This window comes from Natrix helvetica, assembly GCF_964273705.1.
Source record: "Natrix helvetica genome assembly, chromosome: 10".
NCBI lineage: Eukaryota > Metazoa > Chordata > Lepidosauria > Squamata > Natricidae > Natrix > Natrix helvetica.
Window position 1 is genome coordinate 14,111,940 of NC_138561.1, and position 22,646 is coordinate 14,134,585.

A 22,646-nucleotide genomic window follows, 5' to 3' on the forward strand; every position below is an offset into this window, starting at 1 on the left:
AGGAGAGCCCCCCCCCAGTTTTCTTTTCCTTTCCTTCCCCTCCTCTTATCTTCTTCCCTTATTTTCCTTTCCTTTCCTCTCCTCTCTCCTTTTTCCTTTCCTTTTTCCTTTTCTTTCCCCCTTTCTTTTCCTTTCCTTCTTCCCTTCCCCGTTCCCTTTCCTCTCCTTTCTCCTTTTCTTTTTTCCTTTTCTTTTTCCTTTCCTTTCTTTTCCTTCCCCTTTCTCTTTCCCCCTTTCCTTACTTTCCTTCTTCCCTTCCCCCTTCCCTTCCCTTCTCCTTTCTCTTTCCCCCTTTCCTTCTTCCCTCCCCCCTTCCCTTTCCTTTCTTTTCCTTCCCCTTTCTCTTTCCCCCTTTCCTTACTTTCCTTCTTCCCTTCCCCCTTCCCTTCCCTTCTCCTTTCTCTTTCCCCCTTTCCTTCTTCCCTCCCCCCTTCCCTTTCCTTTCTTTTCCTTCCCCTTTCTCTTTCCCCCTTTCCTTTCCTTCTTCCCTTCCCTTTCTTTTCCTTCTTCCCTTCCCCTTTCTCTGTACTCCTTTCCTTCCCCTTTTTCTCTCCCCCTTTCCTTCTTCCCTTCCCCTTTCTCTTTTCTTCTTCCCTTTCCTTCCCTTTCTCCTTTCTTTCTCCTGCCTTCAGAAGCCGCCGCCTGCTCGCTCTCTCTCTCGTCGGGCGGATCTTAGCAACCGAACAAGCCCCGCGGACGGGCGCGCGGCGGCTGCGATTTCGGGGGTTCCAATAACTTTCAGCGAACTTGGGGCGGGGGGGGAGTCGGTGGTCCCGCCCGGGGAGCACATCTGATCTTCCGAGGGTCTTCCGAGGAACGGAACCAACGTCGCTTTTCAAAGCCAAGTCCAAGCGGACCCTTCGGGGGGGGGGGCATGGGTGGGCGGCGGGGGGGGGGGCTCGCTCCTTTGAGGTCTCCCTTTTAACAAGCCAGCTTTCGGCTTCAGCGGGGTCTCTATGGAGGGAGGCTATCCAGGCAGCAAAGGAAGGAGGGGGGGCTATTAAAAAGAGCGACCCTCTTGGGGTCCTAAGGGCGAGGAGGATTCCCTTTGATTTAATATGTGCCATGAATGCATTGCGCCATCCACGTTGCCAACTCTTCAAGAGACCAAACTTAGGCAGTCCTTGACTTATGACTAGAATCGGGATCAGCCTTTCTGTTGCTAAGCTAGGCGCTCCTCAAGTGTGCCCTGCCCCATTTTACAACCTTTTTCGCCTGGTGGTTAAATGAACCACTGCCATCGTTAGATGAATCACACACAGGTAGTCCTAGGCTTACAACCGTTCGTTTAGCGACCGTTACAGTTACAACGGCAGTGAAAAAAAGTGACAGACAGCTGTTTTTCACACTTAATGACCGTGTCAGCAGAGGTGGCATTCAGCAGGTTCTGACCAGTTTTGGAGAACCGGTAGTGTAAATTTTGAGTAGAGAAGGGTAAATTCCACTTCTGACTGGCTCCACCCCATCTATTCTTTGCCTCCTGAGTCTCAGCTGATCGGGAGGAAATGGGGATTTACAGTATCCTTTCCCTGGAGAGGGGAGAGAATGGTGATTTTGCAGTATCCTTTCCCTGGAGTGGGGAGGGAATGGGGATTTTGCAGTATCCTTTCCCTGGAGTGGGAGGGAATGGGGATTTTGCAGTATCCTTTCTCTGGAGTGGGGAGGGAATGGGGATTTTGCAGTATCCTTTCCCTGGAGTGGGGAGGGAATGGGGATTTTGCAGTATCCTTTCCCTGGAGTGGGAGGGAATGGGGATTTTGCAGTATCCTTTCTCTGGAGTGGGGAGGGAATGGGGATTTTGCAGTATCCTTTCCCTGGAGTGGGGAGGGAATGGGGATTTTGCAGTATCCTTTCCCTGGAGTGGGAGGGAATGGGGATTTTGCAGTATCCTTTCTCTGGAGTGGGGAGGGAATGGAGATTTTGCAGTATCCTTTCCCTGGAGTGGGGAGGGAAAGGGGATTTTGCAGCATCCTTCCCCTGCCATGCCCACCGAGCCACACCACTCCCACCAAGCCACACCCACAGAACCGCTAGTAAAAACTATTGAATCCCACCACTGTGTTGCAGCATTTCCCCATGGTTGCGTGATCCAAATTCAGGCCCATGGCCGCTGACTCGTATTTATGACAGTTACGATGTCCCGGGGTCATGTGATCCCCTTTTGCGACCTTCTGAGAAGCGATGTCAATGGAGAAGCCGGATTCACTCAACAATTCACTTAAGCTAACAATGGCAGAGATTTACTTAACAACCGTGGGCCAGAAAGATCGTAAAACGGAGCAAAAACTCTTTTAACTTGCTTAGCAACAAAAAATGTTGGGCTCAGTTGTGGTCGTAAGTTGAAGGCTGGCCTGTATAAAGTCTCTGGGATGGTGGAAAAAAGCAGCAAGGGATAAATTTGAGGGTGAAGCTTTGGGAGGTTTTTTTTTAATCCAAGACATCCTTGAGCACCCCAAAAGTGGGTCAGTGAACCCACATTGCAGGTGGCATTTCAAAGGGCCCCCAAAGACTGGCCTTTCGCCCAGCCATCCTTTGGCAAGGATGATTAATGCCCTCTTTTCTTCTTTGTTCCCAACAGTTTGTTTTCCCTGACATCTTTGTTTTGTGTTGTTTTTGTGCTCCCATCCTGCCAGGACCAGATCTGGGAATAGTGTGGAAGACTTTAGGGCAGTGATGGCGAACCGAACTGAGCAAAGCATCTGTGTACACCAACCAACAGCTGCTCACATCTGCCAGACCCTGAATGGGACAACTTGCTACAACCAACTTGCTGCGGGACAATTCACCACAGTCAAGAAGAATTCGCACACTCCAACATATTCCCAAAAAGGATCCTTCTCACCTCTGCCCTTAAGATCCCTCAACGAAATATTTGACAACGCTGCGCGGAAGATCAGTAAACTTTAAAAGTTTATATAAATTTTCTCATGCTTTTATCATTAAAATGCAGCACTTTCATTGTCCCTCGTTGAATAGAATCTTTTGCACTGTGCAGATTTTTTTAAAAAAAATCTTTGAAATTAAAAGAAAGAAACAAACCCAAGACAAATACTGTATTTACAGGACATTAACAATGCTTCGTAGGGATGATCTGCCATCATAGAGGAGATCTCTTTTGAGTCCAGAAATGCAATCCAAGCTACCGCTTTACAAGTGGAAGATTTTTCATCCTAAAACAAACCGAGGAATAAAGAGAAGAAAGATATTTTAATAAATAAAATAATTTCAATTTTAAAAAAAATCCAAACTGGAAGCCAAACGACAACTTTTCTATCAATTATTAAAGGGCATTTAAATCCTAAAAAAATATACTTAAGATAATGATTTTTAAAAGAGCAATTTAAAAATGCACGCCATAATAACACATTGAGAGTTTGTTTATCTATTTATTAGATGTATTTGCCGCGCTCATCTTGTTTTTCTAAAGAATGAGAATGCTTATGGCACTCAACTGATTAGCTTTCCTAATTTGCTGGGAAGTTTAGACACCATCAACTGATTTGATTATTATTCAAAGAATGAAAAAAGAATTGTTTCATTCAAGCCAAATGACCAACACGTAAAGAAGAGATCATATCATTCACACAAGAGAACAAAAGTTAACAATTCATCTAACAATAATGTTAAAAACACTTTACTCCCTTAAATAATTTGTCTTAGGCTGCCACTTTATATGCAATTAATTGAGAATCAATCCCACCAAGGAAATGAAGCAATCAAATCAGATAGATTTGACACCATTAGGATGATCTTGGAACATAATCTCTAGAAAGAGTGCAGAGAAGAGCAACAAAGATGATTAAGGGACTGGAGACTAAAACATATGAGGAACGGTTGCAGGAACTGGGCATGGCTAGTCTAGTGAAAATAAGAACTAGGAGAGACATGATAGCATTGTTCCAATATCTCAGAGGTTGCAACAAAGAAGAGGGAGTCAAACTATTCTCCAAAGCACCTGAGGGTAGAACAAGAAGCAATGGGTGGAAACTAATCAAGGAGAGAAGCAACTTAGAACTGAGGAGAAATTTCCTGACAGTGAGAACAATTAATCAGTGGAACATCTTGCCTCCAGAAGTTGTGAATGCCCCAACACTGGAAGTCTTTAAGAAGATGTTGGATAGCCATTTGTCTGAAACAGTATAGGGTTTCCTGCCTAGGCAGGGGGTTGGACTAGAAGACCTCCAAGGTCCCTTTCAACAGCTATTGTATTGTATTGTATATAAGAATACAATCCCCCTGCTCTGATCCATTTCAAGCAAGTTTCAAGGATCTGCAGCTTGTCTTTGGACTGCAAACACGATTGGCATGTTCTTGGCAATGCCACTGTATTCCCCAGAGCTTTCAATTACCTTCCTACATTAATGGGAGTTGAATCAGCAGTGTACTGACAACTCCAAAGTGTTCTACTTCGGGGACAGTATGATCTTCAGTGGGGAATCAAAAAATATCAAGATGGCAATCATGGCAGCATTATATAATTTTTATACCGTGCACTGGACACCAGGATGACTGAAGCCCTGACCCTTTATAAACCCTTCATCTCCGCTGCTGTGACCTCCACTCTTCCACGGATGCTACTGAGTTTTAATGAATGGTGCAGTGGCCTAGAGGTGGAACTCTCGCCTCACAATCAGGAGGCTGTGAGTTCGATCCCAGGTAGAGGCAGATTTTTCTCTCTCTGGGCACAATGAGAATATATCTGCTGAACAAGACTCCGCAATGGCAACAGGAAAGGCATCTGGCCACTCAGCTCCATTCAGGGATGCTGCTGCTGCTGCTACTGAGTTTTAACATACAAAAGTTGCTTATCGATTATGGATCAGGTTTTCTGGAGACCTCGACCACCATGGCTCTGTATTAGATAAGCATCCATGTGGTAAGACGCAAGACTCACACGTTTCAGTAAACCATACAAAGTGATGATTGGATTGGGCTTCCGTGTGATGGGTAAACCCAAATGCACCCTATTTTGAATTAGAATTTCCAGGTATGAGCATAAAAAACATGGGCATTTCTTTGTGCATTTCTTTAAGCTTACCTTCTTAAAAGTTCCCGGGGTGATATATTCGTCTTTCCTTCCTCGCTGCTGCTGTCTCTGCTCTCGGCTGTGTCGGAGCTGCTGTTCTTCTCAGACTTCTTGTTCTTGTGCTTGCCCTTGTGCTTGGATTTCTTGTGCTTCTTTTTCTGCCAAAAGAATAACGAAGAGTTGGGAGGGACCTTGGAGGTCTTCTAGGCCAGCCCCCTGCTCAAGCAAGAGACCCTTATACCATTTCAGGTTAATGTCTGTCCAATATCCTTTTAAAAAACCTCCAGTGATGGAGCACCAAAACTTCTGGAGGCAAGTCGTTCCACTGATTAATTTTTTTCTCACTGTCAGGGAATTTCTCTTTAGTGCTAAGTTGGTTCTCTCCTCAGTTGGTTTCCATCCATTGCTTCTTGTCCTGCGTTCAGGTGCTTTGGAAAATAGGGTGACACCTCCCACTCCCCTTCTTTCTGGCAGCCTCTTAGATATTGGTACACTGCTATCATGTTACCACTGGTCCTTCTTTTAACAAGACTAGACATATGCAATTCCTGCAACCGCTCTTCGTATCTTTAGCCTCCAGTCCCCAAATCATCTTTGCTGCTCTTCTCTGCACTCTTTCTAAAGCAGCAGCCCCCCAATCTTTTGGGCATCAGGGACCGGTTCCGTGGAGAGATTTTTTCTCTGTGGACCAGAGGCGGAGTGGTTTCACATGCTGCCTGCATCCCGCAGTTCCGGTTCACGGACTGGGGACCCCTGTTCTAAAGTTTTCAACATCTTATAAGTAAGGGTAATAATATATTTTTATTAATTTACTAGCTGATAACTCAGTGTAGCCCGGTATGTATTTATCCCAATCCTGTATTAGAGGGAGCCCCCTTGTGGAGTACTGCGAAGCTGTTATTATGGTGACTCTCCAGTAGAAGTCATTTTAAGGCACAACAGGCTGTATCTTAACAGAACTTGAATCCAAAATGCATACTATCACTGTCAAAAGTACTGTGACTTGACACTATAGATATAATTCAGTCCTTTTCAACAGACCAGGCGTTCTAGAGTTATGCTAGAACACACACACACACACACACACACAAACAAACACACAAGGTCATCTATGTACCAGGTTTGGTTGAAATTGCTCAAGGAGTTCCAGAGTTATGCTGGTATGTACACACACAGGTAGGCAGGCAGGCAGATGATAGATAGATAGATAGATAGATAGATAGATAGATAGATAGATAGATAGATAGATAGATAGATAGATAGATAGATGATAGATAGATAGATAGATAGATGATAGATAGATTATTCAAAGGTAGATGGCCACGCATTTCAAATATGTGACTCTAAACAAGGAGGGAGGGAATGCAAAATAGAAAGAAAACTCCTGTGCAGGGTAAACAAGCTTAATAGGAGAACACGACAAGGATTTTGAGGAGAAAAGGTTAAAAATAAACATCAACATTACCTTTTCCTTTTTGTGTTTGTGTTCTTTTCTCTTGTGTTTTTCTTTGATCTTTGGGGTTTTGTGTTCTGCCACCACTTCAGCTGTGCCTAAAACATTTGTCAGAGAATGAAGAATGATTGAAGGAAGAAGCACTGAAAGCTATTCCGTAGCTGCTGAGTTATTATTTTAGATTCCCCGAGAATAGCATCTTTCTGAATTTCTTGATGCAAACTCCTGATCTATTTATATAAGAATAGGTTGCACTTTTAGTGAATATATAACTATGCTCAGGAACAACAAACAGAAGATGGAAAGATTTAACACTACCCACTCTGGAGGAACGTTTGGTGAAGATGACAGAATCCGCTGAAATGAATAAATTGATAGAGAAGAATATTTATAGCTCAGGGTTGAAATGAAGGATACTTGGTGACTGATGATGTTACCTTGTTTGGGTAATGAAACATCTGCAAAAAATCAACCAAGCTCGAAGCACTGAAGACCCCCAAGCTGTAAATTGCTTAAATCGGTAACTTAAAAGATATGATCTATATTTATTGGTGACTGGAAGCCTCTAATGGATGAAAAAAGTGAACTTGTGACAAATGACTTTGATGATTAGGCAGGATAGATTATAGAAAAAAGAGTGCCACGATGTAACTTTAGAGAAAGAGGTAAATTTATAATTGTACATATAGCTGCTAAAACAAAGATAGGAAGCCATTTCTAAATATTTTCTTTCGCTTCTATTTTTCACCATTTCTTCTTGCACTTTTGCTGATCGATTTTTTTTCCTGTCTTTTTCTATCAGTTTGTGTTGGCTTGAGCATGTTTTAGGGATCTACCCTAATCAAATCAATAATTTTAATTAAAATTATACTCTCTGATTAGCTTGCTTCTACCGTATTTCTGTAGCCCATGAAACAGAAAAGACCAACAGCCAATAGATTCCTGTGCAATACTTTTAAAATGGAAAGAGTCAAGATATATATATACATACATACATACATACATACATACATACATACATACATATATATAGAGAGAGGCAATTAACATTTAATAAATGTCTTTACCAGGATAAGCAACAGGAGGCAATCTTGGTCCAAATTCTCCTTGATCAACTACTTCCTTTGAGGTTGGCGTTATGGTATCAAAAGTCTCAGGTATAACTTCAGTTTCTTTGAGGAAAAAATAATAGATCGTGTTTAAAAGCCGTCATAACAAATCACATTATACTGACCTATTATAAAGGGGAGCATTTTGTCTGAACCGGGCCAATAATAAATACCTTGAGCAACAGGTAATGGGACCCCAGGTGAGTCGCAAGGCTTTGCGTTTTCGGATTCTCCTGACGGGGCTGTGGCAGCTGGCTCCTCTCCATCACTCTCTTCTTCAGAAGAGGACTTCTCATCCGAGGAACCGGCAAAGATGGCTTTAAATAAATCCATGGATGGCCGGCTTTCCTCTTCCACAGCAGCTTCACTTGGGCCACTGGGTGGGCCTGATGGCTGAACCACAAAGGAAAAAGTGAAAAAGAAACAATGCACTTCTCTGCTTAAGTTAAGCCATAAGAAAGAAACAAATCGTTGAAGATTTCTCTTTCCAACGCAACATGGGCAAATACCACTCAGTAATCTGCACTTTATACTGTAGGATTAATTCTGGCCCCTCCTAGATACCTTAGTGTGTATTTACTTACACACACACACACCTTTTCTCTCGTATTGTATTTACCTGATAACAACTAGATAACAACTGTTTTATTTGAAATAACAACTATTTTATTTTATCGTATTTTATTTATCTGATAACAACTAGACACAAGGAGTTTTTCCCCCGAATGCCATCACTCTGCTTAACAACTAATTCCCACAACACTGTCAAATTATCACACACACACACACACACACACACACACACCACTCCTTCAACATAACAGAAGCACCAAAGCCACTCTACCTGAATGGGAACAAGGTCACTAGTCCCCTGTTTGGCCTTCGTTTCAACTGCTTTGGGAAGTTGGTCCTGGACATCAACCTTTGATCGAGCCAAACTTATAAATTCACAGATGCTATCTTTCTTCTTTTCTCTGTCGGGCACATCCCATCTGGATGACTTCTTTGGCTCTGAAAGAAATGAAGACATTTCCAAAGGGGTCATCGCCCTTTCTTGATGAGTTCAACCAAGTTACCTTTCTTTTACACATTTTATACAGCCAAATGCCAACCTAGACATTCACACACTTCTCCCAGTTAGCCGGAGATTCTGTGTCAGCCCGCAAAGGGCTTTTACTCTCTTATTGTTGGTTGGTTTACTCTATTGTCATTGCACCTCGTACAACGAAATCAAATGCGATCTTCAACATACAAGGACAGTTCAGGTTGTGGTGGTTAAGGAATCATGTGCAATCATTGAGCATGTCATCAGGTGGTGGCTGGTTTCCTCATTGACTTGACTTATTGGAAGCTGGCAGTGAAGATAGGCCATAAGTCTTCTTGTTGAGCACTACTGTAACTTCGAATGGTTGCTGAGCAAGAAGTCACTAAGTGAGGACTAACTGTGTAGTCAAAAGCCCCTCCCTGTCTTTCATGGTTGACAAAGCATAATGATACCCCTGGCGACAACAATCGGACCAACCACTTGGTGGGCTCACTAGTACCCTGGGGTCTCTGGCCTGCTGGCAAAACCATGTCTTCATCCTTTTTGAAAGAATGTTGGGAAGGGGGCAATATTATTATTATTATTGTCCTCTACACTTTTGACTGGCCACGTTATCTATGATCCAGGTCCTGAAAAGATATAAATCTTCTTGTGCTAGATTTAAAATCTTACTGTTAGAAATATTATCTTGTTGCACTCCCGTTTTCATCGGTTCATTTCGTATCTCTGACGCGGACACTGAAGCAACAGTCAGGAAGTTGAACACAGAATACTTATCACGTTTCACTGTCGGCAATCCGACAATACATGACCTGATGAAAAACAAAAACAGAGTTTATGTTTATATATAGCGTTTGCTGGCCAGATTCCCTTCCTGATGCCTATGTGAAGTTCACAGCATATGTTTTCTCTTTGCACCCAGGGAAAGAGAAATATCTGCTGCCTCCTAAGATTGAACTCACAGCCTCCTGATTGTGAGAAAGAGCTCCACCTCTAGGCCTCCACGCCACTGTCAGAGTTTCTCTATCTAACCTCTGCTCCAGAAATGTGTGTTAAAATAGGTCACAAGTATAGAAATAAAACAGCGTTTTAAAGAAGGAGAAAAACTCCGGGCCACCAACCCAGAAAGGTTGGTGAACTCTGGTCTAAACAATAGTAGTTAGATTCGATCACTTCTACTGGCCAACCATAAAATTATCACCCCCCAAAATACTGGTTAGAAAATGCTAATGGCTTCAACCAACTTACTCTGCATAGGGGTCAGGAATATTAAACCTTTTGCACAAAAGCTTATCCGGGTGCCACTCAAATTTTTCCCTCGTGAGCTTTCCAAACATCTTCATCTTTGCAGCGGCCTCTTTGTCGTCAACATTAGTCTAAAATAACAATGTGGTTCTTGGTTTGTTACAGCAATTATTGCACACACATTTTGGTAATAACCAACTTGAGGATGATAAAGGATAACTTTTGAGGGTCTTTTTTTTTTAATTGGCCTGGTTCACATTTCTGCTAAACTACATTTTAAGCTTGTTTTTATTCTATAAACCACAAGTTGTGTTCACACAACACCTTCAAACTGCTGTGGCCCGCCAGAGGGCAGCAGATTCAGACAGTGAGGAGGTTGGGGAGAAACATGGGCCAGTTCTGGAGTCTGGGGAAGGCTCTGATAAGGGCTCTGTGTCGGAGGCAGAGAGGGGGCCAGGGTCGTCTGACAGTTATCAGCTGCCTTCAGAGTCAGACATCAGTGAGGCAGATGAACAAATGGAGCCTGTTCCTACTGTGCGCATGTGCAGAGTTGCCAGACAAAGGGAACAGCTAAAGAATGGGGGTCGACTTGGGAGGAAGGCCACGGGTGGACGATGAATGGGCCCTTCCAGAGGAAATAAAAGAGGAGCGAAAGGGGAGTGGAGTTTGCAGGAGACAATTAGTTCGCTTAATTGGCTCTTGACTCTCCGAGACTCCTTGCCAAGTTTTGCAGATATCGACCTGGCAGCTCTCCAAGCCAGATAAGGTCTGTGACTGTAAATCCTCCCTTGAAAGACTTTGCTGGATGTCAATGAGCAGAATTCACAGGGAATTAATAAAAGGGGTTTTTGTCAGGACAAGGAGTTTGCTTCATGCTCTTGGGAAGCCTAAGTGAGAACACAGACAGAATGAAACAAACCGCGTTACGGCTTACCTATGTGTTGTGAGAACTCTTCTCATTTGTTTGGAGATGATCTTGAAAGGAATCGGTGCTCTGAGGATTACTGCAAATCAACCCGGTTCAACAGTTTCTGGAGGCGTTTGGGACCTACCTCTTCATCGCGAGGAACGTCTACTTTATCGGCATCATCCTCCAACTTGGCAGGAGTAAACCTTGAAGACAAAATCGAGCTGGAGGTTTTGTAGAAGGCAGCTGCACGAGAGAATTCTTCCCGTTCTCTACCGCGCTCCCACTCCGTCATACCGGAATTTAAACAGCTTTCTGGCACGTCTATTAGGGCAAGAAAAATGTAAAAAGCAAGCAAAAAATACAAAATCAGTAACACTGGCTCAATAATGTTGAACAGAGATGAACGAAACGGTTTATAGGCACAGAGATTTCCAGCAAAAGCAAAGCCAAGTATGACAGAAAATAGTCTCAACAGAAGTACGAAAAATCAGAGGATATTCTAATTTTTTTTTAAACGAAGGTATATGGCTACCCACCTTAACTGAATAACGCCAGCCCGTTAAAAAAAAACACCACACAAATAAAATCACACAATATGAAAGGCAAAAGGAAAACAAAATCTCAAAGCACAGCCCACCACACAAATATTTCTTGCTGATTCCTAACAAGCAGAATCATAACCCAGAGTTTGTTCTTCTCCTGTTGTTTTGGTTGGAGCAAGCCATAATTCCTGTTTTGGATGTTCGATTACACAAACCGTGAACCAGGGTTTCCTGGTGTTTTTAGATTAATCTAACGGATTATACACGAAAGAAATATTAACAGCAGAAGCAAGAATCTTTTAACATTCCTTACAAACCAGAATTTGAATCAATCGTAACTAATAACTCTACGGAAATAACGAACAAGATTGCACTTGATGTGCTAGCCACGGAAGGCAACATTTTACAATGCTGGACATATTAAGCATAGAATAAATGTCTATTTCATGATGACAACTTATACATTGCCTCTTTTGCTTCTTCAGATTTAGGGGCCTGCCAACTCAAATTCTGTTTGCCGTAGAATACCTGAATTAAAATTAAAATGCGCTAGAAGAAAATTGCTGGGGATGGAGCCCCTACTTGCCTTTCTTCCCACGGGCAAGATTTTCTAAGTAATACTCGTATCTCTTTTGCTTCTCTGGGTTGCTGGCAAATGGTTTGAAGTCGGTCGAGCCAGTTGTAGCTAACTGGAACCCCAGCCTCAATTGCTGCGGCACGTCAGAGACAGGAGGAGCTTGGAATTTGTTACAGGGAGATTGTTGGGGCACAGTGGCAGCTTTCAGTTGCGGTTGTGCAGCCTCTTTCGCTTCTTGGATCCTCTCTTTGTCTTTAGCCGACAAATATTCCAGAACAGAAGTGGTTGGGCCTAAACGAGAAGAGAAAATCATGATAAACTACTAACATTGTTTTAGTTCAGAGCACAGTGTAAGCAAGAATGTATTACCTTGCTTAGATAAAATATTTGCAAAAAAGCCCCCATTCTTAATTAAAATATACATGTTTAAGGATATATTTAAAGAGGGAGAGAGAGATGGATGGAGATAGAGAAGGAAAAAGATATAGAAAGATAGATAGATGATGATAGATAGATAGATAGATAGATAGATAGATAGATAGATAGATAGATAGACAGACAGATATATAATAGATACAGAGAGAGAGGGATGGATGGATGGAGATAAAGAGATAGAGATGGATAGAGATAGATGATAGATAGATAGATAGATAGATAGATAGATAGATAGATAGATAGATAGATAGATAGATAGATAGATAGATAGATAGATGATAGATGAGAGAGAGAGAGAGAGAGAGAGAGAGAGAGAGAGAGATACAGAGAGAGGGGGGATGGATGGATGGAGATAGATAGATAGATGGATAGAGAGAGAGAGAGAGAGAGAGACAGACAGACAGACAGACAGACAGACAGACAGACAGACAGACAGACAGACAGACAGACAAGATAGATACAGGGAGAGAGAGAGATGGAGATAGATAGATATGGATGGAGAGAGAGAGATGGAGATAGATAGATAATTAAATTTTAAAAAGACAACCAAAAATGCCTACAAAAAATAAGTCAGAACAATATGATTGCAGATTTCAAGTAGACCAGTGTCCCGTCCCCCCCTCCAAGCATTTGGGCACCACGGTCCGGTTCCATGGAAAGGTTTTTCTGTGGACCAGAGGGCAGGGGGCGCGGTTTTATGTGTTGTCTGCATCCCGCGGATGGAGCTTTGCGCACCCCGGTTTTTGGCATGCCAAAGCCCGGTGCCGATCCACGGCCCGGAGGGGTGGTTGGGACCCCTGAGGTAGAGGACATGCGTCGTGCAAAGTAACATTAGGATATTGGATACCTTTCAGAGCAGTTTCGCCCAGCACTTCCCTTCTCTCGGTAGCAGTTTTCTGGTGTCTACTTTGAACTGCTGCGTCGCTCAGAAGCTTCCCTGTGGATTCTGCCAAGGCTTGCAGTAAGTGGGAGTTTTCAGCGGTAGCTTTTATCACAGGTCGAAAATAATGGATTGGTCTGTAGTCCCTTGGCAGGTCTGGAGGGGGATAAGTCTTGATGGAAAAACCAACAGAAGACAAAATTGTGCCTTGCTTGCAGAAAAGCGAGTCATTACATACTGGACATTGGGAATTAGGCAAAATTAGTTTAGTGTCAGGGTTCCAAATAACATCCAAAAGTAAATCAGAGTCCAAGGCAAAGCATTGCTCAAAGTTCCAATTTATTAAGAGAGCCATGTTGGCACATCTGGGAAAACCCAAATCCGAAAGCTTCCAGGTTTTCCCCACCTAGTTGAAAGTTCAAGATCCTGCCCTCACCCCCACAAGTCCATCACATGGTCCAATCTCCCACTGCCATGCTGGCAGTTCAACCCATCCAGTTCCAGTCAGATGCAGAGTTGCAGAGACAAAGGATGACCTTGGCTTTCTAGAAACAATTTTGTTGTGGCTACATCGTATGTGAGTCCTTACAATCCCCCCTCCCATTTTCCCACAATAGAAAATGCATTGCAGACTAATAGAAAGTGTGGCAGGCCAAAGATCCAAAAGGAAAGACGGCTGCAGACCTGACATTTAATTTAGTTTAGTTTACTTCTTTGTCATTGCACCTGGTACAATGAAATTAAATGCCATCTTCAGTGTACATTATAACTACAAAAATAAAAACACAAACACACATCCTTCACATTCTATATAATTAAAATTGAAAACCTGATATTGCATTAATACTGCACTATACCAAAGAATTCAATATAGTTACTGCCCGGCGATAGAAGCGGTCTTCTAAATTAAATCTGAACTCGAGCGTATAAATCAGTGCTTTTCAACCTTGGCAGCTTGAAGATGTGTGGACTTCAACTCCCAGAATTCCCCAGCTAGCAAAGAATTCTACAAGGTGAAGTCCACGCATCTTGAAGTTGCCAAGGTTGGGAAAGACTGATATAAAGTGACATAACTGGCAATATTTTTAAAATATTGGGACTATTTGTTGCAGAAGTCTAGTAGTTATCAAACTTGAAATCTAATGACCTCATATCACTAGTTGCTTCCCATTGCCCCCAAATACATCCGCTGTCATTTTTACGATTTTTTTACGATTTTGCCAATCTTAACAAAAGTATCCTAATCTTAGGCGTTGTAAAATGATTACCATAGCAGACTTTATTAGGAAAACACTGCAGATGGCAGATATGATTTGAAAAAAAAAAATTCCTCGGTAGTTTAAAGATCAGGTTAAGGCAGTGAAAGTTGATAATTCTCCCTTGCTTTGTTTTGGAGTAGAATAAAAACAAAATGGTAGCGACAAAACATTGCTACTACCATGTGTTATAAAAAAATCTACGATGTTTCAAATGATAAGCAGATTGAAGAATCAATTCTATACACTTGGAGATCTTGTGGTGAGTTCAGTGTTATCTTCATACATGTAAAGGTAAAGGTCTCCTCAAACATATGTGCTAGGGGACGGTGCTGATCTCCATTTCAAAGCCAAAGCGCCAGCGCTGTCCAAAGATGTCTCCATGGTCATGTGACTGGCATGACTAAATCCCAAAGGCGCATGGAACGCTGTTACCTTCCCACCAAAGGTGGTCCCTATTTTTCTACTCGCATTTTTACATGCTTTCAAACTGCTAGGTTGGCAGAAGATGGGGCAAATAACGGGAGCTCACTCCGTTACGCGGCGCTAGGGATTCGAACTGCTGAACTGTCAACCTTTCTGATCAACAAGCTCAGCAGCCTCTGAGTCACCCTTCATTGGCAGAAAGGAAAGCGAACTAACCTTGGCGGGAGTTACTGATATAGACGCCAAGCAGAAGCCATCCAAAATTTTCCCGAGATACTTCTTTTCTTTCTTCCTTTCTATAAAACAATAGATAAATTCATTAGCGCTTTCAAAGTCAACCAATCGGGGGGCATTTCCTGAAAGGCCTTAACCAATGACAAAATACGCAGAGGCTTGCTTTTATACCTGGCTTGCTTTTATAAGGCTGGGGGGCAGTCCAACCATATAACCCGTCTCCCGGCTCCTCATCTTTCAGAACTTTGTCGTATTTGGAAAGGGATTCAACAGCATAAATATCTTCATCTTCATCTTCCAGAGCACCAACCCCAAAGGCCTAAAAGAAGCAGCATGGCATAAAGTTAGATTTGTCTTCACTATTTTAAATAGCCTGATAACTGCACAGGTAGTCCTCAATTTATGACAGTTCATTCAATGACCTTTCAAAGTTGCAGCGGCACTCCAAAAAGCGACTTATGATCGTTTTTCAGACTTATGACCGTCGGCAGCATCCCCCTCGTGATCAAAATTTAGCTATCTGGCCACTGATCCCTATTTATGACGGTTGCAGAAAGATCGTAAAATGGAGCAAAACTCATGTAACAGCTGTCTTTTCTGCTTAGCAACATAAATTTTGAACTCAATTGTGGTCTTATGTCAAGGACTACCTATATCTGCAAAAGGTCTGCATCAGGTGGAATGAGGAAAAGGGCCAATTTGCTGGAACTGGCTGTAATAAAGGAGCTCCCAACTTGCCCTCCATAGCAGACTGTACTTAGGGTAAAGGTAAAGGTTCCCCTCGCACATATATGTTAGTCGTTCCCGACTCTAGGGGGCAGTGCTCATCTCTGTTTCAAAGCCAAAGACCCAGTGCTGTCCGAAGACGTCTCCATGTTCATGTGGCCGGAATGAATAAATGCTGAAGGTGCACAGAACGCTGTTATCTTCCCACCAAAGGTGGTTCCTATTTTTCTACTTGCATTTTTACATGCTTTCAAACTGCTAGGTTGGCAGAAGCTAGGAGAAGGTACGGGAGCTCACTCCGTTACGCGGCGCTAGGGATTCGAGCCGCCGAACTGCCGACCTTTCTGATCAACAAGCTCAGCGTCTTAGTCACTGAGCCACCGCGTCCCTCAGACTGAATGTGAATAAATTAGAACCGTTCTGAAGTATATATTAGACATTTTAGATTTCACTTGCTCATTTCTCAAAACCTCGTCCAAAATTTTAACCTGTCTCATACTTTACCTGTCCTGAAATGCCTAGTTTCCGTCCTTTACTATGCCGGACATCCCCAAGATGACTTAAATTTTCAGAACCGAGGCTAACAATATTTAGGGTTTTTTCTGAAGTGCCAAATAAAGCTTTGTTGGGATCCAGTCCTTGGTAACCCAGTCCATGGACGTTTTCTTTTGGGGTCAGATCTACCGGCATCACATCTTTGGGGGCAAAGGTTACATTTTCTGGCTGATATTCATCCTCTTCTTCCTTTTTAAAAATAAATATAGGTTATTTAGAATGCAGTTGGCAAAATGTTATGCCCTCGCGTCTTCCCCACTGGCAATTCTTTGAAGCGGCCCATTTTTGGCAATTCTTTTTTTTTTAATTAAAAGTTTTTTTTATTTTACATTTTCAAAACAAACACAACACAAAGAATCCTCCTTCTTTACATACTGTAGAAAGTGTATCAGTTGGTTACAAAAAGCTTTCGCGTGTCTCTTCCACAAGTTAAAAAAATAAAAATCAAATTCTTGAGTAAAATAGAGGAGAAAAAGAGGAAAACACACGTAGTAATGAGGAAGGAGAATTTTAGTCCATATGTTGCAAAAATAATAATAAAAAAGATAGAAGAAGAAAGCTGAATCCATTCGTTTTAAAAGGCTTGCATAAATTCCATCCATGAAATGGTATTTGTTAAATAATTCCAATTTCCGTTAAAAAAAAAAGTTTAAATTTCCAACAAATGCTCTACAATTACCTCTGAATCTTCAGATCCTGGAGGCAAAGCGCAGCCATATATTTTTACTCCAAGCTCTATAATCAAACAGTGACAATCATAATTAAAATGCTGTATTTTTCCATTACTTTTATTGAAGTAATAAACAGGTTATGCTGCTTAAATTACTTAAAAGTCACTTAAATTACTCCAGCATAAGGTAAGGTTCCCCTTGCACATATGTGCTAGTCGTTCCTGATTCTAGGGGGAAGTGTTCATCTCTGTTTCAAAGCTGAAGAGCCAGCGCAGTCTGAAGACGTCTCCGTGGTCATGTGGCTGGCATGACTAAATGCCGCAGGCGCACGGAACGCTGCTACCTTCCCACCAAAGGTGGTTCCTATTTTTCTACTTGCATTTTTAGATGCTTTTGAACTGCTAGGTTAGCAGAAGCTGGGACAAGTAATGGGAGCTCACTCCGTTACACGGCGCTAGGGATTCAAACCGCCCAACTGGCGACCTTTCTGATCATCAAGCTCAGCATCTTAGCCACTAAGCCACCGCGTCCCATATACTCCAGTATACAAATTATACAGTAACAGACTACTAACCAGTTACATTTTTAAAAAAAATGGATCAAAACTGGCAGCCTCTCCAATATTGGGCTTCTCCCCTTCTAGCACAAGCAAACAAATTAGGAAAGCTTTTAGGAATCCTGATTTCATATTTCGCCCAAATCAGAAAACAATACTTATCTGTTTTGAAACAAGTCAGAATATTGTAAAATTACAAATGATGGTTCAACATTCTGACTTGTGTCAAAATAAGAAGTGTTTTCCTAATTTGGACAAAATAGGAAAGATTACGATTGGGTCATTCCTGCTTTGCTTGTTTGTACTTCAAAGGCAGGAGCAAAGGCCTGGTCAAGCAGGGACATAATTATTTGAACTAGATAATTCATTTTATTCTGATCTTGTTGCAAAACACTAGATTCAGGGGGAATGTACCAGGTTTTTGCTTGCGTGGCTTCCTCTTTACTCGGGGCCCAATGCCTTGTCCTTCTTTCCAGCCCATTTTTCGCAACAAGTCAATCCCAATTGTTATTCTGGGGGAAAAAGAAATGGATAAACAAGTTATAGCTAGCGGTAGTCCTCGACTTACCACAACAGAGCCCAAAATTTATGTTGCTAAGTGAGACATTTGTTAAGTGATCTCTCTTGTCCCAGTTGTTAAGTGAATTATTGAAGTTGTTAAGTTAGTAACCTGGTTGTTATAAGAAAGGCTGAATGCCAAAGAATGAAAGCCTTTGAACTCTGGTGCTGGAGAAGACTCCTGCGAGTCCCTTGGACTGCAAGGCGATCAAACCGGTCAGTCCTAGAGAAGATCAACCCTGACTGCTCTTTAGAAGGCCAGATCCTGAAGAGGAAACTCAAATACTTTGGCCACCTGATGAGAAGGAAGGACTCACTGGAGAAGAGCCTCATGCTGGGAACGATTAAGGGCAAAAGAAGAAGGGGATGGCAGAGAATGAGGTGGCTGGATGGCGTCACTTTGTTGGGGGCGATAGGCTGACTCTGTAAACCACTTAGAGAGGGTTGTAAGAGCACTGTAAAGTGGTATATAAGTCTAAGTGCTATTGCTATTAACATTACAAAGGTTCAGAAATGATGAATTAATTATGCCCATCTCCTCTGTGTTTTACTTGTGTTTTTTACATTACACATTTTACGCATTTGATTTGGTTGTCTAAATCCACCTAGAGTAAGGTAAAAGTGAGACGGCAGTTATATAAATAAAAATAAATGAATTCTACAACAGTCCTAGATTTAACATCAGGAACACTTGTTTATGGAGGAAGAAAAAAAAATCCTGCCTGTTTACTTCTGGCAAAAAATGATTCAAACAGTCTTTTAGGTGTTCCAGAAATCAAATATATAATATATGCAATTATCTGCAAGTAGTAGATTATTTTTCAATACTTACTTCGCAGGTGTGATGAACTCATCCAATACTGTAGCTCCAGGGATGGGTGCAACTATTCCAGCTAGCTGTCTGGCCTTCTCCTGCATTTTGTCTTTATTTTGGGACGTAAATGTATCCGTAATTGTAATTTCCTTCGGTGCAATGCCATGTTCACCAAGATCCTTCCAGGGAAAATAAGATTTGGGGGGGGGGGGGGGGAAATCAGAATATTTTCTTTCCAAGTCCATAAATTCAAACAGTAACTTTGAAACAAAACAGCAAGAGATTCACTTTGTACAAAAATTGTTGTTCTTTATCTAAACAAAGCTATTTAATCATGTCTGTTAATCATGCAGTAAAAGATTACTGGTATGTACAAAACACCAGGCTTATATTTATCGTTTATATGGCCACCCATCTCACGGACGTGACTTTGGATGATGTACAACTATACATATAACAATATTTATATATCTATGTACCGCAGATATACCATAGGTATATAGAGGCCTGGCATTATATAAATGCAATAATCTCCATCATCTTACTTCTTCATCCATAAAATCTTCTGGCCCGAGAACTTTCTTTTCTGCTCTGTTTTGGCGAGATGACACAAAGGCCGAAGGTGCCCATCCTTCAAAAACAAAGCATTGTTATAAGACGTGAGTTTATAGCAGAATTGAGAAATTTCCAATTAAAACTGCAATTGCTATACCCACTCACTCCAAATTTCTTTCACTGACTTACTATAACTGAATAACTGACTTACTACGGTATGTCTGAGTGGACATGTGTGTAGTATTGTGTTGGAAATTATACTGTGATTTTGCATATGATTATGCTTTCCTAGCTTAGGACAATACACTGTGATTGTTTTACTGTGTTCATTTGATCCTCTCGTCCCTTTTCCTGGGCTCAAGCATTTGCACTAAGACTTTAACTTGTTTTTATCACTTTTTTCTGAACATGCCAGTCAGCAGAGATCCCAAATAAACAGCACTGTCAAGCCACAATGACTGGCTTGCAAAGTTCGCACAGGCTCACCATTTCCAGTTTAAAATGGAAGTACTGCATTATGAATCAGCATTATGTGTGTTTTTATCTATAGTAGTCTCTGTTTGACAGTCTACTCTACACAGTTTAAACTATTATTAAATCACATAAATAAGGTGTATTCCCGTGATCTAGCACTTCCTTTAGAAGCCACAATGGAGACACCGTACGCTTTGAGCTGTGTAACTTCACACAGTGTGTACAACGGACCAAGATTTTACCACTTGGATAGGTTTTTTTAAAATAATAACCCAACTCGGCCCAGCCTTATGCCAAGAGGAACAAAATAAGTTTCCGACATAGATCATTACTAACCTTCTTTGGATCCGACAGTGTTAAAGTAGCCAGCTGAAAAACCACCACTGAATGCGCCATGGAATCGTTTATACCGCCCTTTCTCATCTTTGACTGTCTGGTCTTGGAGAGGAACTGGCTTCTTAATGCGCTCACCTGGAAGGCAGGAAGGAAGGAAGGAAGGAAGGAAGGAAGGAAGGAAGGAAGGAAGGAAGGAAGGAAGGAAGGAAGGGATGCACAGATGAAATGCTAGACCAGCTTTCATGTTTAAGATGGAACTAGAACTCACCATCTCCTAGTTTCTAAGATGCAGCAAAGCAGCCCCGCCATCCATCCTCCTGATGCCCCATTTCCCCCTCTCCTAACCTCCTTCCTCCCCAGTCGGCAAAGAGCTTCCAGGACAATCTTGAGCATCCCCTGCAACAGACTGTTCCAGTCATCCAACTCCCCCACATTACAACTCCTCGGCCCAGGCAGCTGGGAAGAGGGAGACTGCCCGAAGCCCTGCCACTGCAGAAGTTCCGGGCTGTAGTCACCAAAGGAGGGCACAGGTGCCAATATGAGAGATAACTATCAAGAAAAAGACCACACTCAACCAACACCAGCAGGGCCAGTTACTGCATAGAAAGGTGAAGCAAACCCCATTCCTTCTAGTACTGATGATGTTACCTAATCAGGTAATGAAACGTCTGGGGGGAAAAAACACTCTAAGCTCAGAGAGCACCAAAGACCCCCCCCCCCAGTTCTCCTCCCTGTAATCCCCCCTTTCTTCTACCACTGATGATGTTGCCTATTGCATACTTATTTATATTTCTGTCCTGTTTATGTAATGTATACTGGAGGTGGTGACCCTTTGAGAGCCACAAAGTTTCATTTTAATGTATGCCGAATAGAATACATTTAAAGTGACAATAGTTATTCTAAGTCTAGTTGGGTAATGAAACATCTGCAAAAAACAACAACAACAACAAGCAAGCTCAGAGAGCACCAAAGACCCCACAGTCCAACTCCTCCTCTCTGCAAACCTTCCTTTTTTCCAACACTGATGATGTTACCTAGTCAGGTAATGAAACGTCTGCAAAAAAAAAAACCTAAGAGCACACCAAGGATTCCCCAGTCTTCCTCCTCCCTGCAAACCCTCCTTTCTTCCAGCACTGATGTTGTTACCTAGTCAGGTAATGAAACATCTGCAAAAAAACCCACCACTAAGAGCACACCAAGGACCCCACCGAGTTGGAAGGGACCTTGGAGGTCATCTAGTCCAACCCCCTGCTCACGCAGGACACCTGTACTAGGGATTCGAACCGCCGAACTGTTCGTCCCCAAACTAACGAAAAAAAAGATCACCCCTCCTCTTCTTCACCTCTCCCCCGCTAAAGAACACGGAACAGGCGGATTTTTACCTTCCTCCAGCAGCTCCAGCGGGGTCCCGACGCTCACCAGCTCCTCGCCGTCCTCGTCGGTGCTGTCAGCCGCCATCTTGGGGCAGCTCTCTGAAGGAGGCGGGGCAGGAGGCGGGGGCCTCATGGGTCAGCCATTTCCCACCACAAACCCCGCCCACATGTGGCGCGCGCGCAGCCCGAGAGGAGGCGCGGCTGTCCCCAAGGAAGAAAGAGAGGGGGGAGAGGAGGAGGGGAAGCGCGACGCGTTTGGTTCCGTGTGCGCGTGCGCGCGCTTCAAGCCACTTCTGTGAATTTACCAAAGCGGGGTTGAGTGACAGTCGGTTGATGTATTGCTCGATGGCTGGGGCTGAACGTACCCTAATGATCTCAATAAAGCTTTTTCCTGATCTAAATAAATCCTGCACATGCACCAAAGACAAATTCCTTGTGTGTCCAATCAGACTTGGCCAATAAAGAATTCTATCCCATCTATTCTCTCTGTGTAAAGTAGATTTTGGCTTTTTTGGGCAGTGAGAAGTGTAGCAGTTGTAAAACAGTGGAATCCTATTGGTTTTTTTTTAAGTATAAAGTTTTCTTTATTTTTTGTTCTCTATATACAATTATAGGTATACATTCACATAGTTATTCTTTTTTTTACATTCATGGTTCTTATACATTTGTCATTCCATTTATAGAATTATAATATTCCACTTGGGTTGCTTTATTTCCATCCCTCGCCTGTTTTGACACCACCTTCTTCTCCCTTTCTTTTCTCCCTCCCTCCTTCCTCTACTTTCTTCCTCCTCTCCTTTCCCTTCCTTCTTCCCTTACCTCTCCCCTCTTCCTCTCTTCCTCTTCCCCTTCCTACCCTCTCTCCTTCTCTTTCTCTCCCCTTCCATCTT

At 42.5% G+C, this 22,646-nt stretch overlaps 1 protein-coding gene across 1 annotated transcript; it reads right to left on the reverse strand.

Moving 5' to 3' along the window:
* Positions 1-2,892: 2,892 nt before the first annotated feature.
* Positions 2,893-21,904, reverse strand: GPATCH1 (G-patch domain containing 1). The gene is made up of 20 exons (XM_081963687.1): positions 21,766-21,904; positions 20,384-20,518; positions 19,564-19,649; positions 19,037-19,197; positions 18,061-18,158; positions 17,099-17,154; positions 16,369-16,608; positions 15,310-15,457; positions 15,121-15,200; positions 13,190-13,394; positions 11,917-12,198; positions 10,931-11,109; positions 9,882-10,009; positions 9,306-9,445; positions 8,433-8,599; positions 7,762-7,981; positions 7,547-7,651; positions 6,492-6,577; positions 5,039-5,184; positions 2,893-3,170 (listed from the first exon to the last, which is right to left on the reverse strand). Exons 1-20 carry the CDS (start codon positions 21,887-21,889, stop codon positions 3,140-3,142), a joined length of 2,817 nt encoding a protein of 938 aa, XP_081819813.1. The 5' UTR covers positions 21,890-21,904; the 3' UTR covers positions 2,893-3,139.
* Between the last annotated feature and the right edge of the window lie 742 nt (positions 21,905-22,646).

What these genes read in the sequence shown, in the direction of transcription:
- GPATCH1 (XM_081963687.1), bottom strand. Translation starts at nt 21,889, where the DNA reads ATGAGGCCCCCGCCTCCTGCCCCGCCTCCTTCAGAGAGCTGCCCCAAG. An exon ending in CAGGATCTGAAGATTCAGAG is followed by an intron (nt 16,609 to 17,098) that starts GTAATTGTAGAG and finishes ATTTTTAAAAAG; the next exon opens with GAAGAAGAGGATGAATATCA. An exon ending in TCTTGCCCGTGGGAAGAAAG is followed by an intron (nt 11,110 to 11,916) that starts GCAAGTAGGGGC and finishes TTGCCCTAATAG; the next exon opens with ACGTGCCAGAAAGCTGTTTA.